Consider the following 22,689-nt stretch of genomic DNA (forward strand, 5'->3'; position numbering starts at 1 on the left):
CCCAGGACGTTCCTATGAGGAAGCAGCTGTGTCTGAACCAGCAACCGTGGGACCCATGGGCCAGATCCTCACCTGCTGGTGCTGAGGGTTTACTCTGAGGTGTCTGGGCAGGGCCTTGAGCGCCCGGGGGTCCCCTCATCATTGCCCCTGACCCACTGAGCCCATTAAAGGCACCCAGCCTCATCCCCTCCATCAGGGAAACCCAGCCATGGCTTTACAACCCTGAAATCCCGTGGTCCACCACAGGGGTGCAGGCCGTACTCTCCACCAGGCCCTCCTTCACATAAACAAGAGAGGAGTCTAGACAACTCAGGTTGAAGACATCCCTGACTCCTGTCGGAGGTGGGCACCCAGGCTGGGGTGCCCGTGGGACTTTGTGAACACCTGGGGGTCTATTCCTCCTCCCCGTCTTTCTGTGTGCCCATGGCAGGCTGGAGGCCCCAGGAGCAGGGCCAGGACTCAGGGGAGGCAGGCAAGGAGTCCAGGATCCTGCACTGGAGTATCCCCAGTGGAAGGTGAAATCTCGTCTTAGCTGCAGTTCTAGAAGCCTGGAGATGACTGCTCTTCCCCTGCTTCTTCCTGACCCTTCACGGAGCACACGCAGCACACCCTGGGAGACGTTAACATGCTCAGGTGCAGCTCTGGGCCCTAGCCCGTCGCCAGGCTGCTGGGGCTGCCCTGGCACATCCCCGCCCCTGAAGCACACACCAGGGGATAGAGAGAGGGCAGCTAGCGGGCCTGCGCCTGGGGAGTTAGCCGGGATAACATGCAGGTCTTCCTGCTGCAAGCCCAAGGTCATTAGCCCCCACCGCTGCCTCCTGGCCCAGGCCTGGCTAATTCCAATCAAGATGCTTGATTTGCCCAAGGTCCATCGACTCGAGGGCAATTCCTCAGGAATGCCAGCGTGACCTTGGACCTGGCAGTCCCCATTCCTCCTGCTTCAGGTCTTCCTGCTGCACCTAGCTTATAAAGACAAAGTCTGCACATTCTCAGCCTTGAAGAGAACAGACTCTTGGGCTGTGGGCCAAAGCTGCCCTGCGGACAAGTTTTGTTAGGTTTTCAAGTGTTTCAAGACAACGGGAGCCCACATGTAAAATGCAGGCTGCCCCTCTGCCTGCATGCCCTTCCTTCCTACCTGTGTCCCCTGCTGCCCTCAAGTTCCTCTTCACCTCTGCAGCAGGGCCCCCACGGTCTCTAGAGCCTGTGGCTCTCACAAAGGGTCTGGTTAGCTCCGGAAAGTCTCCATAAGTGGAAGGCATGGGCATGCTTTCAGATGTTTAAGCAGAAGAGACTTGGAACTAAAGCATTTTGCTTTGTCCAGAGAGCTGCTCCTTCTGCTTCCCAGCACCCCTCACACCAACTCCCCCAACAGTAACAACCACAGCAAGAAAATCTTGGCTGGAAAGACGGCAGCACTGGAGGACTCTGAATTCACCTCCATCCATAGACACAAGAAATTTACAACTACCCTTGGAAAAATTACACATGAGACAACTGAAAACTGGACAAAAAGAACCCTCACAAGAAGGGGCAGTGCTGATTGAGGTGGAAGAGGCAGAAATTCCTTTCTCGACAGGAAACAGCTACATCCAGCCATGGCACTTCACAGCTGGGAACAATCTTAAGGTATGCAGCCTTCCCTGGAGGAGTGGGGGATCTGAGCAGGAGAGCTTTGCCAAAATAAGCAGTTTTTGGACTCTGCACAACTGAGACATGTGTCATAATATCTGGCTTTGCTGGCTATGAACAACAATGGGGAAAACCCCCAGAAAAGCTATTGAATATAAGTGAAAGAAAAGTCTGCTCTTAAGGGCCCATATACAAATTCATCCGTTTCGGAAAGCAATCTAAAATCACCTGAAAGAAAGGTGCACAGTCCTTTGGTGAAAAGAAACTCACTTGATAGGCTCTGGGCACATCTCGGCCAGAGACAACACCTCCCCATGGTGGGACCATCTCCCCAGGGACTGAGACTTTGGCGGCAGCCATTATTGTGACCTGGTACAGGCACGCTCAAACAGATGCTGGCAGATGCCATTGGAGTTTTTCCCCTGGTCTGTCAGCACAGTCATCGGCCCCACCCACTAGACCATCGATTTAATCCAGCTCAGCCAGAGCAGGCATCCCGACCTAGGGACTGGCTCCACCCAACAGCGAGCCCTTGGGCAACCTGTGGGCCCACATAGGCGGAGTGTGTGGGACCTCTGCAGCGGGGCGAGTGGGCCCGCTTCAGTGGGTGAGGGCATGCACATGGGGCAGGACTGCATTGACAGAGTGTGTGGGCCTGTGGGCAGTGAGACTTGTCAGCTCCAGCAGACTTGTGCTTCTCAAACAGCCCCATAGAGGATCAGCCCCACCTTCCAACGCCTGAAACAATTGTGTGCTGACATGCCTGGGGCAAGCCCCACCCAGCTGCACTACTTAGAGAGCTGAGAAAAACATAGCCGGCCAGAGGCCTGTAGCAATTGTGAGCCCCTGAGCCTAGCAACCCGACACACTGGGGGCCTACTCACTTAACAGAAAAACTGGAGCAGGTATGTGCTATTAGACCTCGTAGCCAACTGTACTAGGACTTCCCACGCCCGATAAAGTGACTGAAAAGACCACAGCAGCAGTAACACAGCTGAGCATTACAACCAGCTGGCCAGGACAGTCTAGCATCCCCTTGCACCTGCAGCAAGAGCCACCCTGCCACAACAGAGGGACGCACACAGCCCACGCAGGGGTCACTTCTGGAAGATTTGTAACTGGTGATGACAGGGAAGAACACTGCTGGGCCTCGTAAGGCATCTCTTACATAAGGCCACCTCTCCAAGATCAGGAGACGTAGCTGACCCACCTAATACACAGATACAAGCACAGAGAAAGAGGCAAAATCAGGAGACAAAAGAATATGTTCCAAATAAGGAAACAGGACAAATCCTCAGAAAAAGAAACAAACAAAACAGAGATAAACAATCTACCTGAAAAAGAGTAGTATAAACTAATCTTCATACAGATGCTTAGTGATGTTGAGAGAAGAATGGGTGAATTCAGTGAAAATGTCAACAAAGAATGGGAAAATATAAAAAAGAACCAATCAGAAATGAAGAATACAATGATGGAAACGAAAAATTCACTAGAGGGACTCAATAGCAGAGCAAATGATACAGAAGAACAGATCAGCGAGCTGCATGAAAGACTAGAGGAAATCACCCAAGCTGAACTGCAAAAAGAAAAAAGAATTAAAAAGAAAGAGGACAGCCTAAGGGACCTCTGGGACAACATCAAGTGCACTAATATCCATATTATAGGTGTCCCAGAAGGAGAAGAGAGAGACAGAGGGACAGAGAACCTATCTGAAGAAATACTAGCTGAACACTTTCCTAATCTAAGGAAGAAAACAGACATCCAGGCACAGCAAGTACAGGGAGTACCAAACAAGGTAAAACCAAAGAGGCCTACACCAACACACATAATAAGTAAAATGTCCAGAATTAAAGATAATCAGAGAATCCTAAAAGATGCAAGAGAAAGGCAACAAGTTATACACAAAGGAAACTCCATAAGGCTATCAGCTGACTTCTCAGCAGAAACCTTACAGGCTAGAAGGGAGTGGCATGATATATTCAAAGTGCTGAAAGGAAAAATTCTACAGCCAAGAACACTCTATCTGGCAAGGTTATCATTCAGAATGGAAGGAAAGATAAAGAGTGTTCCAGACAAGGAAAAACTAAAGGAATGTATCGCCAATAAACCAGCCTTACAAGAAATGCTAAAGGGACTTATTTTAGTGGAAAAGAAAAGACTGCCAATAGGAATAAGAAAATTACCAAGAAACCCTGCCAAACAATAAAATCACTGGTAAAGGCACATATACAGTAAAGGTAGCAGATCAGCCAGCTATGAAGGTCAAAAGACAAAAGTACTAAAGTTATCTATTTCTACGATAAGAGGTTAATGGATACATATGCACAAAAAAGAGGTTAAATATGATATCAAAAACATAAAATGTGGGAGGTGGGGAGTAAAAGAGTAGAGCTTTTAGCAAGAGGTCAAACTTAAGAGACCATCAACTTAACATAGATTGCTATATATGTTGGTTATTATATATGAACCTCAAGATAATCACAAACAAGAAACCTATAGTAAATACACAAAAAATTAGGAGAAAGGAACCCAAACATAATACTAAAGAAAGCCATCAAACCACAAGGGAAGAGAGCAAGAGAAGAAGAAAGGAACAGAGAAGAACTACTGAAACACCCAGGAATAAAGTAACAAAATGGCAATAAATGCATTCTTATCAATAGCTATTTTAAATGTCAATGTACTAAATGCTCCAATCAAAAGGCAAAAGGTGGCCGACTGGATGAAAAAACAAGACCCCTATATATGCTGCATACAAGAGACATGCTTCAGTCCTAAAGATACTCACAAACCTAAAGTGAAGGGATGGAAAAAGATACTGCATGCAAATGGCAATGAAAAGAAAGCTGGGTAGCAATACTTATATCAGACAAAACACACTTTAAAACAAAAACTGTAATAACAGAAAGAAGGGCACTACATACTGATAAAGGGAACAATCCAACAGAGGGTATAACACTTGTAAATATCTATGCACCCAACATAGGAGCACCTAAATATATAAAGCAATTATTAACAGACATAAAAGGAAAAATAGACAGCAACACAATAATAGTAGGGGACTTTAACACTCCACTTACATCAATGGATAGCTCATCGAAACAGAAGATCAGTAAGGGAAATATTGGCCTTGAATCACACATTAGACCAGAATAACTTAGTAGAATTCCATCCAAAAACTGCAGAATACACATTCTTTTTGAATGCACATGGAACATTCTCCAGGATAAATCCCATATGAGGCCACAAAATAAGTTTCAATAAATTAAAGAAGATTGAAATAATACCAAGAATCTTTTCTGACCACAATGGTATGAAACTAGATATCAACCACAGGGAGAAAACTGGAGGAGCCACAAATATGTGGAGATTAAAGAAAATGCTACTGAACAATGATTGGGCCAATGAAGAAATCAAAGGAGAAATAAAAAAATACCTGGAGACAAATGAAAATGAAAACATGGCATGCCAAACTTTATGGGATACATCAGAAGTGGTTCTAAGAAGGAAGTTTATAGCAATACAGGCCTACCTCAACAAACAAGAAAAATCTCAAATAAACAATCTAACATTGCACCTAAGGGAACTGGAAAAAGAAGAACAAACAAAGCCCAAAAGCAGTAGAAGGAAGGAAACAATAAAAGTCACAGGGAAAATAAATGAGAGAGTAAAAAAACAACAAAACAAAAAAACAAAAAATCAATGCAACTAAGAGCTGGTTGTTCTAAAAGACAGACAAATTGACAAACCTTTAGCTAGACTCACCAAGAGAAAAAGAGAGAAGGCTGAAATAAATAAAATCAGAAATGAAAGAGGAGAAATTACAATGGACTCTTCAGAAATACAAAAGATTATAACAGAATACTATGAAAAGCTATACACCAACAAATTGGATAATCTAGCAGAAATGGATAAATTCTGAGAATCATACAACCTTCCCAAACTAAATCAAGAAGAAATACTGAATCTGAATAGACCAATCACAAGTAAAGTGATCGAAACAGTAATCAAAAACCTCCCCAAAAAATCAAAGTCCAGGACCAGATGGTTTCCCTGGTGAATGCGACCAAACATTCAAAGAAGACTTAATACCTATCCTTCTCAAACTCTTTCAAAAAACTGAAGAGGAGGGGAAGCTTCCAAACTCATTCTATGAGGCCGACATTACCCTGATACAAAAACCAGACAAAGACAACACAAAAAAGAAAATTACAGGCCAATATTACTGATGAACATTGATGTAAGAATCCTCAACAAAGTACTAGCAAATCGAATATAGCAACACATTAAAAAGATCATACACCATGATCAAGTGGGACCTACTCCAGGGATGCAGAGATGGTCCAACATCCACAAATCAATCAACGTGATACACTACATTAACAAATGAAGAATAAAAATCACATGATCATATCAATAGATGCAGAGAAAACATTTGACAAGACACAGCATCCATTTATGATAAAACCTCTGAAGAAAATGGGTATAGAAGGAAAGTATCTCAACATAATAAAGGTCATATATGACAAACCCACAGGTGCTATCATACTCAATGGAGAAAAACTGAAAGCTATCTCTATAAAACAGGGACGAGATGCCCACTTTCACCATTCTTATTTAACATAGTACTGGAAGTCCTAGCCAGAGCAATCAGGCAAGAAAAAGAAATAAAAGCGATCCAAAACAGAAAGGAAGAAGTGAAACTGTCACTATATGCAGATGACATGATTTTCTATATAGAAAGTCCCAAAGAATCCACCAAAAATCTTTTAGAACTAATAAATGTATACAGTCAAACTGCAGGATACCAAATCAAAATACAATAATCAGTTGCATTTCTATACACTAACAATGAAGTAGTAGAAAGAGAAATTAAGAATACAATCCCATTTACAATTGCAACAAAAAGAATAAAATACCTAGGAATAAATTTAATGAAAGAGATGAAAGACCTGTACAGTGAAAATTATAAAATGAAAGAAATCGAAGAAGACACAAGGAAATGTAAAGATATTCTGTGCTCATGGATTGGAAGAATTAACATAGTTAAAATGTCCAACCTCCTAAAGCAATCTACAGATTCAATGCAATCCATATCAAAGTTGCAATGACATTTTTCACTGAAATACAACAAAGAATCCTAAAATTTAGATGGAACAACAAAAGACACTGAATAGCCAAAGCAATCCTGAGAAAAAAGAACAAAGCTGGAGGTATCACACTCACTGATTTCCAAATATACTACAAAGCTACAGTAATCAAAACAGCATGGTAGGGGACTGACGTCAGCATCATGGTGGAGTGAGCTTTCCCGGTAACTCTTTCCCGGACAAGGTACAACAAAAGGAACAGTCACAGACCAACAACGGAATCCCAGACAGTGAAAAGCTAGATCCGACAGATCCACACTGCCGCACATCTGAGAGCGGAACGTGCTGGGCCCTGGGAGGAAGTGGGGAGAGGTAAGGAGAGCTCCTCTCCCTCCCCATCAGATCAGCGATCCAGGTCTGCGCGGCTCCCAGAGAGGGGGGAGGGGTGGCCCTCGGCGAGGAAACCGGAGCTCTTCAGGCTCTCTCAGCCAGTGGGAAACTCCCGCACAGAGGACTCAGAAGAGCCACAGGGCTACCATCAACATCTGAGCACCCCAGAGAGCGGATAAAGAGGGGCAAACGAGAAGCCCCCCACGTCAGGGACCCAGAGGGCAAAAGAGAGAGCTCCCCCCTCCCTGCAAACCGGACCCTGAAGCTCAACTGACCATACCAGACCAAGCAATCCTCGGCAGACCAGACCAAGCTACCCGCGGCAGACCAGACCAAGCAATCGGCGGCAGACCAGATCAAACGACTTGACCCGCGGATTGCAGCGGGGGGGGGGGGGGGTGCTGACAAAAAACTGCGGATTGCAGCAAAAAAACCGGGGTAGAGCGCAGGGGGCTTAGACTACACAGCCCTTTACCACCACACAGTGGCGCGGGTGGAAATTGCAACCAGAGATTTCCAGGATAGGGAAAAACAAAACCAACACAGGAACCACAATGCAAAGATATATGAAATCACCAGACCAGAAACAAAATGACAAGCACCCAGAAATCAACCCCGAAGACACAGAAATCCATAATCTAAATGAGAGAGATTTCAAAATAGCTATCATAAAAACACTCAACGAAATATGAGCCAACACGAACAATTCAATGAGATTAGGAGTTTCTTCACAAAAGAGATTGAAATCATAAAGAAAAACCAATCAGTGCTGATGGAGATGAAGAACGCAATGGAGGAGATAAACGAGAACCTGGAATCTTTAAAGAACAGAGCTGACAATATGGAGGAAAGAATTAGCACTTTAGAGGATAGGAATACAGATATGCTCCAGATGGAAGAGGAGAGAGAACTAAGACTAAAAAGAAATGAAGAAAGACTCTGAGAAATATCTGACTCTATTAGAAAATGTAACATAAGAATTATAGGTATTCCTGAGAGAGAAGAGAGGGAAAGAGGAACAGAGAGCCTATTCAAGGAAATAATAGCTGAGAATTTCCCAAATCTGGGGAAGGAGCAGGAAATACCAGTAAGCGAAGCCAACAGGTCACTTAAATATATTAACAGACAAAGACCCTCTCCACGACACCTAGTGGTAAGGCTAGCCAGGGTCCATGACAAAGAAACAATATTAAAGCAGCTAGACAAAAACAAAAAATAACGTACAAAGGAACTCCCATCAGGCTCTCAGCGGATTTCTCAACAGAAACTTTACAGGCTAGGAGAGACTGGAATGATATATTCAAAATACTGAAAGACAAAAACTTTCAGCCAAGAATACTCTATCCAGCAAAAATATCCTTCAAATATGATGGAGAAATAGTAACTCTCCCAGATAAACAAAAGCTAAGGGAGTTCATGGCCACGAGACCTCCACTACAAGAAATACTCAAGAAGGCCCTCAGGCCTGAAAAAAAGAAGAGAAAGGGAATACAAAGCTTGGAGCAAGGAGAAAAATAGGTAGATAAACTCAAAAAAATAGTAGATCTTTACCGGAATAGGTTAGCAACCACTTAAATACTAAATTCAAAGATCAAAGGAAGAAAACCATCAAAAATAAATTTAACCTCATCACTGTAAACACACAGCCACAACACAAGATAGAATAAGGTATAACAAGAACAACTTAGAAGGGGAAGAGGAAAGTGATTGAATTGACTTAGTATAAGGAAATAGGAGGCCATCAGATAATGGACTATCTCATACACAAGATTTTTTACCCAAACCTCAAGGTAACCACCAAACAAATAATCAAAACAAAACCACATATGATAAACAAAGAGAAAACTAGAAGAATCATAAGACAGAAAAACCAAACTGAATTGGCAGTCCGAAACAAATGGGACAAGAAACAAAGGAAATGCAAAAGAACCAGAAAATAAGTGACAAAACAGCAACATTCAGCCCTCATATTTCAATAATTACCCTAAATGTAAATGGATTGAACTCTCCAATCAAAAGATACAGAGTGGCAGGATGGATTAAAAAGCAAGACCCAACAATATGCTGCCTTCAGGAAACACATCTTAGCACTAAAGACAAGCACAGGCTCAGAGTGAAAGGATGGAAGACAATAATCCAAGCTAATGGCAAACAAAAGAAAGCAGGTGTTGCCATACTCATATCAGACAAAGTAGACTTCAAGATAAAACAGGTTAAGAAAGACAAAGAAGGGAAATATATAATGATAAAAGGGACACTCCATCAAGAAGACATATCACTTATAAATATATATGCACCCAACATAGGAGCACCAATGTACATAAAGCAACTATTAACAAACCTAAAAGGAGAAATTAACAACAACACAATAATAGTAGGGGATCTTAACACCCCACTTACAGCAATGGATAGATCATCCAGACAAAAAGTCAATAAAGAAATAGTAGACTTTAATGAAAAACTGGACGAGATGGACCTAGTAGACATATACAGAGCACTCCATCCAAAAGCAGCTGACTACACATTCTTCTCAAGCGCGCATGGAACATTCTCTAGGATAGACCATATGTTGGGAAACAAAGCAAGCCTCAATAAATTTAAGAAGATTGAAATCATAACAAGCATCTTTTCAGACCATAAGGCTATGAAACTGGAAATGAACCATAAAAAAAAACTGGGAAAGTGACAAAAATGTGGAGATTAAACAACATGCTACTGAACAACCAATGGATCATTGATGAAATTAAAGGAGAAATCAAAAACTATCTGGAAACAAACGAAAATGATAACATGCCATATCAAACCATATGGGATGCAGCAAAAGCAGTCCTGAGAGGGAAACTCATAGCGATACAAGCCCACCTTAACAAACAAGAAAAAGCCCTAATAGGCAACCTTAAATTACACCTAACAGAACTAGAAAAAGAAGAACAAACAAAGCCCAAAGCCAGCAGAAGGAGAGAAATAATAAAAATCAGAGCAGAAATAAATGAAATTGAGACCAAAAAACAGTAGAAAGGATTAATGAAACAAAGAGTTGGTTCTTCGAGAAGATAAACCAAATCGACAAACCCTTAGCCAGGCTTACTAAGAAAAAAAGAGAAAAGGCTCAAGTAAATAAAAATAGAAATGAAAGAGGAGAAATTACAACAGACCACGGAAATACCAGGATTGCAAGAGAATACTATGAGAAATTATATGCCAACAAATTGGACAATCTAGAAGAAATGGATGAATTCTTAGACTTATACAACCTCCCAAAACTGAACCAAGAAGAAATGGAGAATCTGAATAGACCAATAACAAGTAAAGAGATTGAAATAGTAATCAAAAACCTCCCAAAAAATAAAAGTCCAGGACCAGATGGCTTCTCCAGTGAATTTTACCAAACATTCAAAGAAGATTTAATACCCATCCTTCTCAAACTATTCCAAAAAATAGAGGAAGACGGAACACTTCCTAAATCATGCTATGAGGCCAACATCACCCTGATACCAAAGCCAGACAAAGACAATACAAAGAAAGAAAATTACAGGCCCATATTGCTGATGAACATTCATGCAAAAATCCTCAACAAAATATTGGCAAACCGAATACAACAATATATTAATGAGATCATACACCATGATCAAGTGGGATTTATACCAGAGATGCAGGGATGGTTCAACATCCGCAAATCAATCAACATGATACATCACATCAACAAAACAAAGAATAAAAACCACATGGTCATCTCAATAGACGCAGAGAAGGCATTTGACAAGATACAACATCCATTTATGATAAAAACTCTCAACAAAATGGGAATAGAAGGAAAGTACCTCAACATAATAAAGGCTATTTATGACAAACCTACAGCCAACATCATACTCAACGGGGAAAGACTGAAAGCCATTCCTCTGAGAACAGGAAAGAGGCAGGGCTGCCCACTCTCACCACTCCTGTTCAACATAGTACTGGAGGTTTTGGCCAGAACAATTAGGCAAGAAAAAGGAATAAAAGGAATCCAAATAGGTAACGAAGAGTGAAACTCTCACTATTTGCAGATGACATGATTGTATATATAGAAAACCCTAAAGAATCTGTTGGAAAACTATTAGAAACAATCAACAACTACAGCAAAGTTGCAGGGTACAAAATCAATCTACAAAAATCAGTTGCATTTCTATATGCTAACAATGAACTAACAGAAAGAGAGCTCAAAAAGATAATACCATTTACAATTGCATCAAAAAGAATAAAATACCTAGGAATAAATCTTACCAAGGAGGTGAAGGACCTATACAATGAGAACTACAAGACATTATTGAAAGAAATCCATGATGACATAAAGAAATGGAAAGATATCCCATGCTCGTGGATTGGAAGAATAAACATAGTTAAAATGTCTATATTACCTAAAGCAATCTACAGATTCAATGCAATCCCAATCAGAATCCCAATGACATTCTTCACAGAAATAGAAAAAAGAATACTAAAATTTATATGGGGCAACAAAAGACCCCGAATAGCTAAAGAAATCCTAAGAAAAAGAACAAAGCAGGAGGCATCACAATCCCTGACTTCAAAACATACTACAAAGCAATTGTAATCAAAACAGCATGGGACTGGTACAAAAATAGGCACACAGATCAATGGAACAAAATTGAAAGCCCAGAAATAAAACTACACATATACGGACAGCTAATTTTCGACAAAGGTGCTAAGAACATGCAACGGAGAAAGGAAAGTCTCCTCAATAAATGGTGTTGGGAAAACAGGACAGCCACATGCAAAAAAATGAAAGTGGACCATCCGCTATCGCCATTCAGAAAAACTAACTCAAAATGGATCAAAGACCTGAAGGTGAGACCTGAAACTATAAAACTCATAGAAGAAAATATAGGCAACACACTATTTGACATTGGTTTTAAAGGAATCTTTTTGGATGACATGCCTACCCAGACGAGGGAAACTAAAGAAAAAATAAACAAGTGGGACTTTATCAGATTAAAGAGCTTTTATAAGACAAATGAAACCAGAATCAAGATGAACAGACAACCAACCAGCTGGGAGAGAATATTTGCAAAACATACATCTGACAAGGGGTTGATCTCCATAATATATAAAGAACTCACACAACTGAACAACAAAAAAAACAAACAACCTGATCAAAAAATGGGCAGAGGAAATGAACAGACACTTCTCCAAGGAAGATATACAGATGGCCAATAGGCACATGAAAAGATGTTCAACATCACTAATCATCAGGGAAATGCAAATCAAAACAACACTAAGATACCACCTCACGCCCGTTAGAATGGCTATAATCACCAAGACAAAAAACAACAAATGTTGGAGAGGATGTGGAGAAACAGGAACCCTCATACACAGCTGGTGGGAATGCAAACTGGTGCAGCCTCTATGGAAAATGGTATGGAGATTCCTCAAAGAATTAAAAATAGAGATGCCCTATGACCCAGCCATCCCACTACTGGGAATCTATCCAACGCACCTGAAATCAACAATCCAAAGATGCTTATGCACCCCTATGTTCATTGCAGCATTATTCACCATAGCCAAGAAGTGGAAGCAACCTAAGTGTCCCTCATCTGACGACTGGATTAAGAAAATGTGGTATATATATACAATGGAATACTACTCAGCCATAAAAAAAGACAAAATAGTCCCATTTGCAACAACATGGATGGGCCTGGAGCGTATTATGTTAAGTGAAATAAGCCAGAAAGAGAAAGACAAACACTGTATGATCTCACTCATATGTGGAAATATAAACCAACACATGGACAGAGAAAACTGTACTGTGGTTACCAGGGGCAGTGGGGGTGGGGGGTGGGCACAAGGGATGAAGGGAGTCATATATATGGTGATGGACAAACAATAATGCACAACCCAAAATTTCACAATGTTAAAAACCATTAAAACATCAATTAAAACAAACAAACAAACAAACAAACAAAAAAACCCAGCATGGTAGTGGCAGAAAAACAGACACACGGATCCATGGAACACATTTAAGAGCCCAGAAATACAGCCTCATATCTAGGGACGGGTAAATTTTAACAAGGGAGCCAAGAACATACAATGGAGAAAGGAAAGTGTCTTCAATAAAAGGTGTTGGAAAACCTGGACAGCCACATGCAAAAGAATGAAAGTAGACTATTATCTTACACCACACACAAAAATAAACTCAAATTGGATTGAATGTAAGACCTGAAACAACACAACTTCTACAAGAAAACACAGGGAGTACGCTCTTTGACATCAGTTTTAGCAGCATATTTTCAAATACCATGTCTGACCAGGCAAGAGAAACAATAGAAAAAATAATGAGAGAAAAAATAATAATAATGATGAGACTACATCAAACTAAAAAGCTGCACAGCAAAGGAAACCATCAACAAAACGAAAAGACAACCGAATAACTGGGAGAAGATACTTGCAAACCGTATTTCTGATAAGAGGTTAATATCCAAAATATATAAAGAACTCATACATCTCAACAACAAAGAAACTAACAAGCCAATTAAAAAATGGGCAAAAGATCCGAACAGACATTTTTCCAAAGAAGATATACAGATGGCTGACAGGCACATGAAAAGATGTTCAACATCACTAATTATCAGGGAAACGCAAGTCAAAACTACAATGAGACGTCACCCATGCCTTTGAATGGCTACAATTAACAAGACAAGAGATAACAAGTGTAGGAGAGGATGTGGAGAAAAGGGAACTCTCATATACTGCCAGTGGAAATGCAAACTGGTGCAGCCACTATGGAAAACCATTTTTTTCCTCTAAAAATTAAAAATAGAACTACCATACAATCCAGCTATTCTACTGCTGGGTATTTATCCAAAGATTATGAAAACATGAATGCGTAATGATATATACACCCTTATGTTCATTGCAGGAGTATTCACACTAGCCAAGACTTTGAAAGAACCTAGGTGCCCATCAAGGGATGAATGGATAAAGAAGATATGGTATATATACACAATGGAATACTACTCAGCCATAACGAAAGATGAAATCTTGACATTTGTGACAACATGGGCGGACTCAGAGGGTATGATGCTAAGTGAAATAAGTCAGAAGGAGAAAGTCAATTACTGCATGATCTCACTCATAAATAGAAGATAAAAACAACAACAACAACAAAAAACAAACACATAGATAGAGAGATTAGATTGGTGGTTACCAGAGGGGAATTGGGGAGGGAGGAGGGCGAAAGGGATGACTGGGCACATGTGTATGGTGATGGACAGTAATTAGTCTTCAGGTGGTGAATATGATGAAATCTACACAGAAATCAAAATATAATGATGTAGACCTGAAATTTAAATAATGTTATAAACCAATGTTACCTCAATAAAAAAAAAAAGGAATTAAAAAAACCCAACATGGTCAAATAATTGCAAAATCCAGGTAGTGGATACAGGGGTGTTCACTGTAAACCGTTTTCACTTTGCTGTGGGTTTGGAAATTTCCACGATAAAAGGATGGAAAAAAATCAAAGAACTAAATGAGAAAAATAAAACTGTGGACACAGCCCAGCAGAAGTCATGGTACACATGGGTGACAAGTGACCAACGCGAGGGACAGACCAAGGGCTTTGGGAAGCAGAGGGGCCAGTGGACCAGGAAAGGCCCTGAGGGTGAGGTGCCCTGAGTGTAAGGTCTCAAAGGATGGGTGGGCTGGACCCTATACAGCTGAGGAAGGGACTGCAGGAAGCCGAGTCCCCTCCCTCCCACAGCACCTCTGCAGCAGGTGGGGCCCAGAGCAAGGCTGGCCCTTGGAGGGTGCCGCTGTCCAGCTAAGGGGCCTCCAACTCCCCAGCCAGCCCGGGGTTAGGGAAGTGGTCTTCTCAGCACCCTCGGACCCAGTGCAGAGGACGAGCTGGCATGCAGGCCGAGAGGCTAGGAGGCCAGCAGAGGCCTCAGCCTCGCCCTGAGTGAGCCTGAGAGACTGGAGAGGACATGGGCGTCGTGCTCCCCCACTGCCTGCTTCCCCCGGCCCCTGATCTATTCAGAATGACAGCCCGATGAAACGGCTCCTTCTCCTGCATTTGGGGTCCGGGTCCCTGCTTGTGCTTTCCCTCCAAGGGACTGTCACACTGTGTGGCATCTTCTGACAAGACAGCAACTGTGTAAAAGGTCAGAGCGGGGACTGCTGCCACGCTGGCAGAGGGTGTGCAGCGGGCACCTGTCACCTCAGCTCGGCCGCCATGGGGGAGGAATGACAACTCGCATCCTCACCTGAGGTTTGATGTGCTGCTCAGATGCCGCAGCCTGTGTGTGTCCAGGGGACATAATCAGAGAAATGACGCTGTCAGGCTGCCGCACAGCTGGGTGCTTTAAACCAGGAGAAGCAGAAACAGACCCTACGTGTGTGGGGGTCTCTAACCCGCCTCCACACCTCACACTGCAGCTCACAGGTTCAGAACACAGGAGGACTCAGACACCCGCCACCAACAGCTGGCTCAGCTGGAGACTCATCCTGGATGTCCTTGAACCACTTCCCTCCCCAACCTGGGCTCAGCCTGGGGTCAGGGGGAACAGTCAATGATCAATGATGGAAATCTTAGTACCGGCTACTGTTGGTTAGGGCCTCCCAGCTTCTAGATCCTGGGCCACTCACTGTAAAATCCACTGGCCTTACCTCTCACAACGGATCTGCTAGTGGGCAGTGTTATTTCTACTTCTTGAAGACAGAAGCGGAGCTTGCAGATATTTGGCCATCTGCCCCAGGTTGCATGCCCACGGGCAGCAGAGCTCAGAGATGACCACTGCTCTGTCTGACCCCACAGCCTACTGTACTACAGCCTGAAGAGCACAGAGGCCAGACCCGGCTGCCTGGGACTGGACCCAGCTGGATCTGGCTGGGTGCTGTCACCAGTGGAAGAAGCGTGCCCATCCATCCACCTCAGCTGGACAAATCCCAGTGACATGGATGCACAAGCCTGCACACACAGAGCTCATGACAGACAGAGGCTCCTCTCAGCCAAGCACCTGCACAGGATGCACTCCCCGCACTTGTGCAGGGACCCTTCTGGAGAGAGAGGGTGTCTTGTCAAGTTCCAGGTCTCAGGGAGAGGCGTTCCCCGCCTGACCGCTGGGTGTGAGGTTGGCTGTGCCTATCTGTGCGGATGCCTTTTGTCAGGCTATGCTCCTCGTAGGACGCTGGATGCTAAGCTGCGTCCAGTTCTTTTTCTCATCCATTGAGACAATCGTGTTGTTTTTCTTCTCCATTTTGCTGATTTGATAAATTATCCTGACATTTCAAATACGGAATCAGACTTGCATTTCTGGGGTGATCTCTAATTGGTCTTGATGTATTGTCCTTTGTATGTGTTTTTAGCTGCCATTTGTAGTGTTTTGTTGAGGGTTTTTAAATATATTTTTTCCTATTTTTTAAGTATACTTTTGGTTTCAAGATTTAAAAAAGTAATTACACTAAACTTATTGTGGTAATCATTTTGCAATGTATTTATGTCAAGTCATTATGTGGTATACTTTAAACTTACACAGAGCTCTATGTCAATTATATCTGCATAAAACTGGAAAAAAATGTAATTACATAAACATACCCACATCACAACCCCTGGATACACACTCCACACAAATATACACATACATATATACCCAATGCACACTCACGCCCAATACAGTTCTGTACGATCACCCCACGCACACACACTCAGATACCATACTCACTCACGCCACACATACATACCATACACACACAGACCACTCAAACCACACATACATCACACCATTCACACATGTGACACACTGACAACATGTGATCAGGCCACACACACAACATATATCACACAGTCACCACACCCACACACCACCTAAACACCACACACTGACACCTCACACCCACACCAAACAGACACAAATTCACACACACAAGAAACATCCTGAGTAAGGATGCCTAGAACAGCGACCCCAGCTCTTACCTCCTACACAAGCAAGGTAACTGTCCCCAGCCGTAATTTCCATACAGGAATTTCCCACTAGCTGGAACAGAGAGAGGGCTGGCAGGGTCAGGGAGAGTGAACAGCAGGCATGGTGAGAAGCCACCCCATCCCCCTGTTCACATTTAGCCCACACTCACCGAGTTAACAAAGTCTTCGAAGGACCTGAATCCATCCTCTGCATACATCTGGCCATCTTTTAGTACAATACTATTCAGCTACAAGAGAGAGGAGGTGGCTTAGGTGCACAGCCAGGGGTTGAGGACACAGCACGTCCCAACCCCAGGAGACAGTCTCGCCTCATGCCCTGTTAGACTCCAAGGCCAGACCCTGGCGTCTCCCCTCAGCCCACCCTGAGAGTGGAAGCTCTTCCACCATCACTTGTGGTGTGTAGGTTTTACACACTTGTTCATTTCCGCAGTAGCTGTCTGTTGCAGGACTGTCCTCTGGGCAACCCTGGGAAAGCCAACTTGGTAGCTCTCCCCAACTAGGCTCATGGTGGCACCTGGTTACCTGTTCGGCATTACCTGGTCTTGCCTATAGTGTTTTAAACCCACGCTGTAAACCTTGGCCCCCATATTCCGAGCCCTGTTAGCCTAAGAGAAAGAAGACTTTTAGTACAAAATACCAAAATATGTGGAGCAAAATGCTAGTAAAGATGGACAGGACTCACTTCGTTCTTAGTCTCCCGTAAGGGCTTTGTAAGCAGTGCTCCAGCAGCCAGAGCAATAATCAGGCTGACAGCTTTGCGGTCTGCAGGAGAAGCAGGGAGGGGCCTGGTCGGTAAAGGCACCCAGAGGGACCTGCCACAAGTTGCCAGCGCCACAGCACTGCTCCCCACACCTCCTCCTCCCGGGGAGAGGGCACCCAGACCTGAGCACCTGCCGTCCAGAGCGCCTGGAGGGCTCTGCAGCCCACTGCTGGAGGGAGAAGGAAGCTCAGCCCAGGACCCACTTTCCAGATGAGGACACCGAGCCCGGCTCGGGGCCCTTCCTGCTGAACTACCCCCACGACTAGATGGTACAACTTTCTGCTGAAAGGCGACTGCAGCTGTTTCACTGGACAAGCGTAAGGCTCTCGGGTGAGCAAAGGGAGGAGCAGCTGCCCCGGACTGTACCAGGCCCCGCAGGCTCAGAGGAAGGCCAGCTCCTGCTCTGGCTCTGGGCAGCGCGTGCCCGAGCTCCTGCTGGCATCTGCAGGCCCAGGGCTTCCGAATGCGGGGTCAGAGGTGCTTGAGCGGCTCTAAGCCTTTCCCATCAGGCCCACGCATCTCTACTGACAAGAGCTGTAACCCTACAGTCTAGATGAGGACGGTTCTGGGCCGAGCACAGCCTCTTCCACTGTCGGAGACACAGCCCAGGACGACAGTCAACCAAGGGAAGAAGCTTATGGCAAAAGGAGTCAGAGCCAGAAAGCCGAGTGAGACAAAAGTGAGGTCAGCAAAGAGAAAAGCAAGCTCTTTTTCTGAAAGCTGAAGCCTGTCTGCTCTAGGTCGCCTGGCTGTTTTCTTCGTTCTCATGCAGCCCAACTGTAGGTCGAGACCTCCTGTTTACTAGGAACCCAGGACGTGCACACACGATCCCGTGGAGGTCTGACAAACATCCCCGGGGGTGGTTTGTATCCTCACTGCACAGCGGAGGAACCTGCAGCTCAGAGAGGGCAGGCAACTTGCCCCAAGAGTCAGCGCTAGGGAGTAGCTGAGGTGGGTCTGCGCAGACCTCGCTGAGGCCCAGGCCTGGCTCTGTCCCCGGACCTGCCCATGATGAAGCCAGCAGGCAGCTTACCTCTGGAGTACACTTTTTGAATCTGCTCATTTGCCTGCAGAGGAATGAAGGAATGTTGAGGGAGGACAGCGAGACGAGCGAACAGTACTCTAAGAACTTGATAAAGCAGAAAAAAATTCTCAGGGCCCCAGCAGTCTGTACCTTCTTAAATCCCTCATGCATGTTTGTGGCTCCTGTAGGCACTACATTCTGAAGTCTGCTAAGACCATCACGTATCTCATTTCTGAAGAGAATCAGAAAAGGGAGTTGAGGTGGAGTGAGGGGCTGACTATGCAAGAGCAGCCCCACGCTGTCCTGTCACAATTCTGCACCATGCAGACCTGCCTGGACTGGAGCGGACACAGTCAAGTGGCCCTGTCATGGTCTTTCTGCTTTGTGTCATTGAAACTGACAGGCGTTCCATGTCCCCCATCTGGTGAGCATGAGGGGGGATGCTGGTTTGCTGGTCCCAAGGGTATGGCCTGGCTTTCAATGGGCTCACGCCTGTCTCAGGCACGCAGACCTCAGGGGACCTCACCAAGGCCCCTGCCTTGACCGTCCATGGTGGGAGTGGGGAGCATCCAGGGAAGTGCACCTGTGATTCCAGCACACACAACGTGCCTGGCACGACTGCAAAACACCCGAGGGGTCCCTCAGGAGGGCACACTGTCCTCCAACATGTAAGGCTAGTTTGGAAAAGGTCATCCAGTTGATACCTCCCCCTCGCTCCCATCCTCCATGCCAGGGACCCCTGAGTTCGACTCGGTGCCCCCAAGCCTCTCCCCATTCTGTAGTTTGCGCTAAGGGAAGTAGCAAAGCTACTTAATTAGAGTGCTAGGCTCCTGGACTTCACGTGCCCGAAAGGAAAAGACCAAAGCTGGGGCAGTGGCCCTGAGGACTGTCCAAGCAGGCAGAAGAGCAGTGGTCCCCAGCCTGCCACGGGGATGTAGCCTGTCAGCCACTGTTAACCCTGAAGCACAGGCTGGGACTGGGACACAGGAGGGGGTGGGGCTTAGGTCCAGGCTAATCTGATGTGACGGAGCTGGCTGGCACACCAAAGCTCAGGAGAGCATGGCCCCTGAAGGCTGGCTTCTCTCTGCAGGCAGAGATGCTACCATGGGGTGAGAGCTGAGAGCCAGGGTGCAGTCCTGCCCAGTCCAGCCCAGGAGGTGAGGAAGCCTGACTCCCAAGGCCAGTGGAGGCCAAACCAGGCCCTGCCCAGCCCAGCACAAACACCCTCCCCTCCTCTCTGAACATTCTGGAAGATTTCCAGTTTGTCAACAGCACTCCTGAATACTCTGGAACTCTCAGCCCTCGCAGTCTCTGGCCCAGGACCCAGATCAGCCAGGCTTTGCTCTTGCCTGAGCGAGCTCTCCCTGATGTGGCCCCTCTAGCCCAAGTCACCCCCTACTCCCAGCTCTGCTCACAGAGGGACGACAGGCTCCTAGCACCCTCAGCAATTGCTCCTCCTCTTAAAATACCCCTCTCAACCCCTAAGAGCTCCCTCCACCTCTTGCCGGTTCTCACTTCCACTGCCATCACCCCCACAGGGTGGGCTTTCTAGCCCCTGTGCTGTCTGGCTCCTCTAGCGCCCAGAGCAAGCTCCTCTGTGGACTGTGTCATCCTCTGCCTGCCCCCTAGCCGAAAGGGTTCAGAAAGCCCAGGCCCCACGTTCTGGGCAGACCCTCCAGAATCAACCCTCTCCTCAGGCTCCACTGGCCCCTTCTGGACTCACCTGACATGCCAGGGCCCACCGCGGCCCTCTGCCATACCCCTCCTCAACTCATAGGCAGTGGGGCACTTTGGGGAATGGCCAATCCCAGGCTGGGCCCAGCTCCAATCAAGATGCTGTGGGCTCCTCGGGAGCAGGCAGATCTAGGGCCCTCAGCTGACTCTGAGCTGTCTTCCCAGGTGCCCATCAACCCCGCCCCCAGTGTTTCATATCTTTCCCCTCCCCCAAGTCGCACTCCCACTCCTGACACCCTCCCTCAGGGAAGACGGCCCCACCTTCACTTTCCAGAGAGGACCCCGGAGGCCCTCCATGAGCTTCCCCACAGCTTCTCGTGGTTTGGGCCCTAACTCCTTGCTTTGGGGGAGGCGGTGGGCTTCCTCTCCCCCAGGGCTGCTTCTCCACCTGAGGCCCATGCCCAGCCCCTGCCGCCTCTCTCTCTGCCACCTGCCAGATTCCCTACCCACAGACTTGCTTTCTTCCACCTCAAACCCACTCAGGTCTCTCTCTCCCTAACGTGAACCACATGCACCCACAAAACCACTCCTTCCCCTAGCCCATGGAGCAGCCAGCCCACTCCCTGCCTCTCCTGGGAGTCAGATATGGGCGAGCGCTCTCCATGCACTGGCACCACCACACCCCTCCCCTGCAGCCTGGCTGTTCCTGCTTACTCTGCTGTACTTGGCTTCTCTTCCCAGGTCCCAAACAGTGGCTCTGTCTCTCAAATCCTGGGACCCATCAGTCCTAAATGGCCTCACCTCTCTTTCGTGTTTCACCCACTCTGAGTTGGGCTCCAGGCATTTGCATCCACGAGAATCTGAACCTCCCAGCTACTCAGAAGCCCCATAACTTCCCACCTCCAGGCCTTTGGGCACACCACTGGGATGCGGACGCGCATGCCTCCCTCCAGCACCCCAGGCCAGTTTCATGTTCAGGACCCCACTCATGGGTTCCCCTGCCTCAGACCCACCAAGGGACCAGGCTTCCCTCCACTGATGCCCCCAGCACTTTGACGCTGCCCATGCCTTCCTCCCTGGTTCTGATTCTGTCTCCCCCCTCCCCCCACTGGCCCAGGGCCGAGCGTGATACCCACAGCAGGTGCGCAACACAGGCCAGTGTTCGCAAAGGACCTGAACATCTGCTCCACCAGATCCCAGGAGTCCTCACAGGCAGCCCGCTCTATGAAAAGGGTAGAGTGCCCAGGGAAGGACTCAGGACAGGTGGAGGGCGGGACTTAGAGGGGTGGAGATGGTCTAGAAGCACACGGGTCTGCCAGTCCAGCGCAGCCGGGGATCAGAGGCGGCTGGGGGCTGGGGGTCAGGTGGGCACTGAGGGGAGTCCAGGCCAGCCCAGCCTGCACACCAGTGGGCTCCCCACTGAGGTCTCAGGGAACCCCTCAGCTCCTTGGCTCTCCCTGCAGCCCCAGCCACCAGGTCTGCCTTGGGGATCAGAGCAGCCCTTACCTGTCTGAGGTGAGCTTCATGAGGGTGTGGCCCTGTGTGGAGTACGTGATGAAGGACATCCGCAGTTTCGGGCTGGGGAGGAAGCAGGCATTCGGGAGAAGCCATAAACACAGGCTCAAATGACGCCAATGTGCAGCCAGGGACGGGGTACATGCCAACCTCCCTGCTCCCCACCCCAACTCTGCTGCTTTGGGGCCCGTTTTCCAAACCGCAGAAATTCCCGTAACTTCAGTGAAGGATTCTGAGGCTTGTGGAGATGTGGGGCCTTCCAGGCAGAGAGTGCCAGCACGGCACCCTGCTCCACCCCTATACCCCAACATCCCACAAGTCTCTCTCTCTCAAACACACACACACAGGTGCACACACACAGGCATGTGCACAGTGCACATAAAGGAGACACACACTTATACACTCCTGCATGAGGGTCTCTCAGCTGGCCTCACTTCTACTGTAAAATTCTCTGGACCTTCACCACCCTTCCTTTCTTGCTTGTCTTTCCTGCCTCTCTCTAATCTCAAAGAAATTATTCTCCCTCATGGCAGCCATTCATAAACATCCCTCCCTTTCCTCTCCTTGGCCACTGTCTTCTTGTCCGCTGACTCTCATTACCTTTTAGCTAAATTGCTACCACAGTTCCCTA

At 46.2% G+C, this 22,689-nt stretch overlaps 1 protein-coding gene across 1 annotated transcript in view; it reads right to left on the minus strand.

The window, feature by feature from the left end:
- LOC131406886 (anthrax toxin receptor-like) overlaps positions 1-22,689 on the minus strand; it is a 59,323-nt gene that overhangs the window by 15,535 nt on the left and 21,099 nt on the right. The window contains exons 3-9 of the mRNA XM_058542750.1: positions 22,050-22,121; positions 19,020-19,101; positions 18,879-18,912; positions 17,768-17,847; positions 17,622-17,690; positions 17,235-17,312; positions 17,077-17,137 (exon numbers count right to left, since the gene is read on the minus strand). Of these exons, the coding sequence (XP_058398733.1) occupies positions 17,077-17,137; positions 17,235-17,312; positions 17,622-17,690; positions 17,768-17,847; positions 18,879-18,912; positions 19,020-19,101; positions 22,050-22,121 (476 nt within the window). The remainder of the gene's footprint in view (positions 1-17,076; positions 17,138-17,234; positions 17,313-17,621; positions 17,691-17,767; positions 17,848-18,878; positions 18,913-19,019; positions 19,102-22,049; positions 22,122-22,689) is intronic.

The sequence above is a fragment of the Diceros bicornis genome, chromosome 6 (genome assembly GCF_020826845.1).
Source record: "Diceros bicornis minor isolate mBicDic1 chromosome 6, mDicBic1.mat.cur, whole genome shotgun sequence".
NCBI classification, from domain to species: domain Eukaryota; kingdom Metazoa; phylum Chordata; class Mammalia; order Perissodactyla; family Rhinocerotidae; genus Diceros; species Diceros bicornis.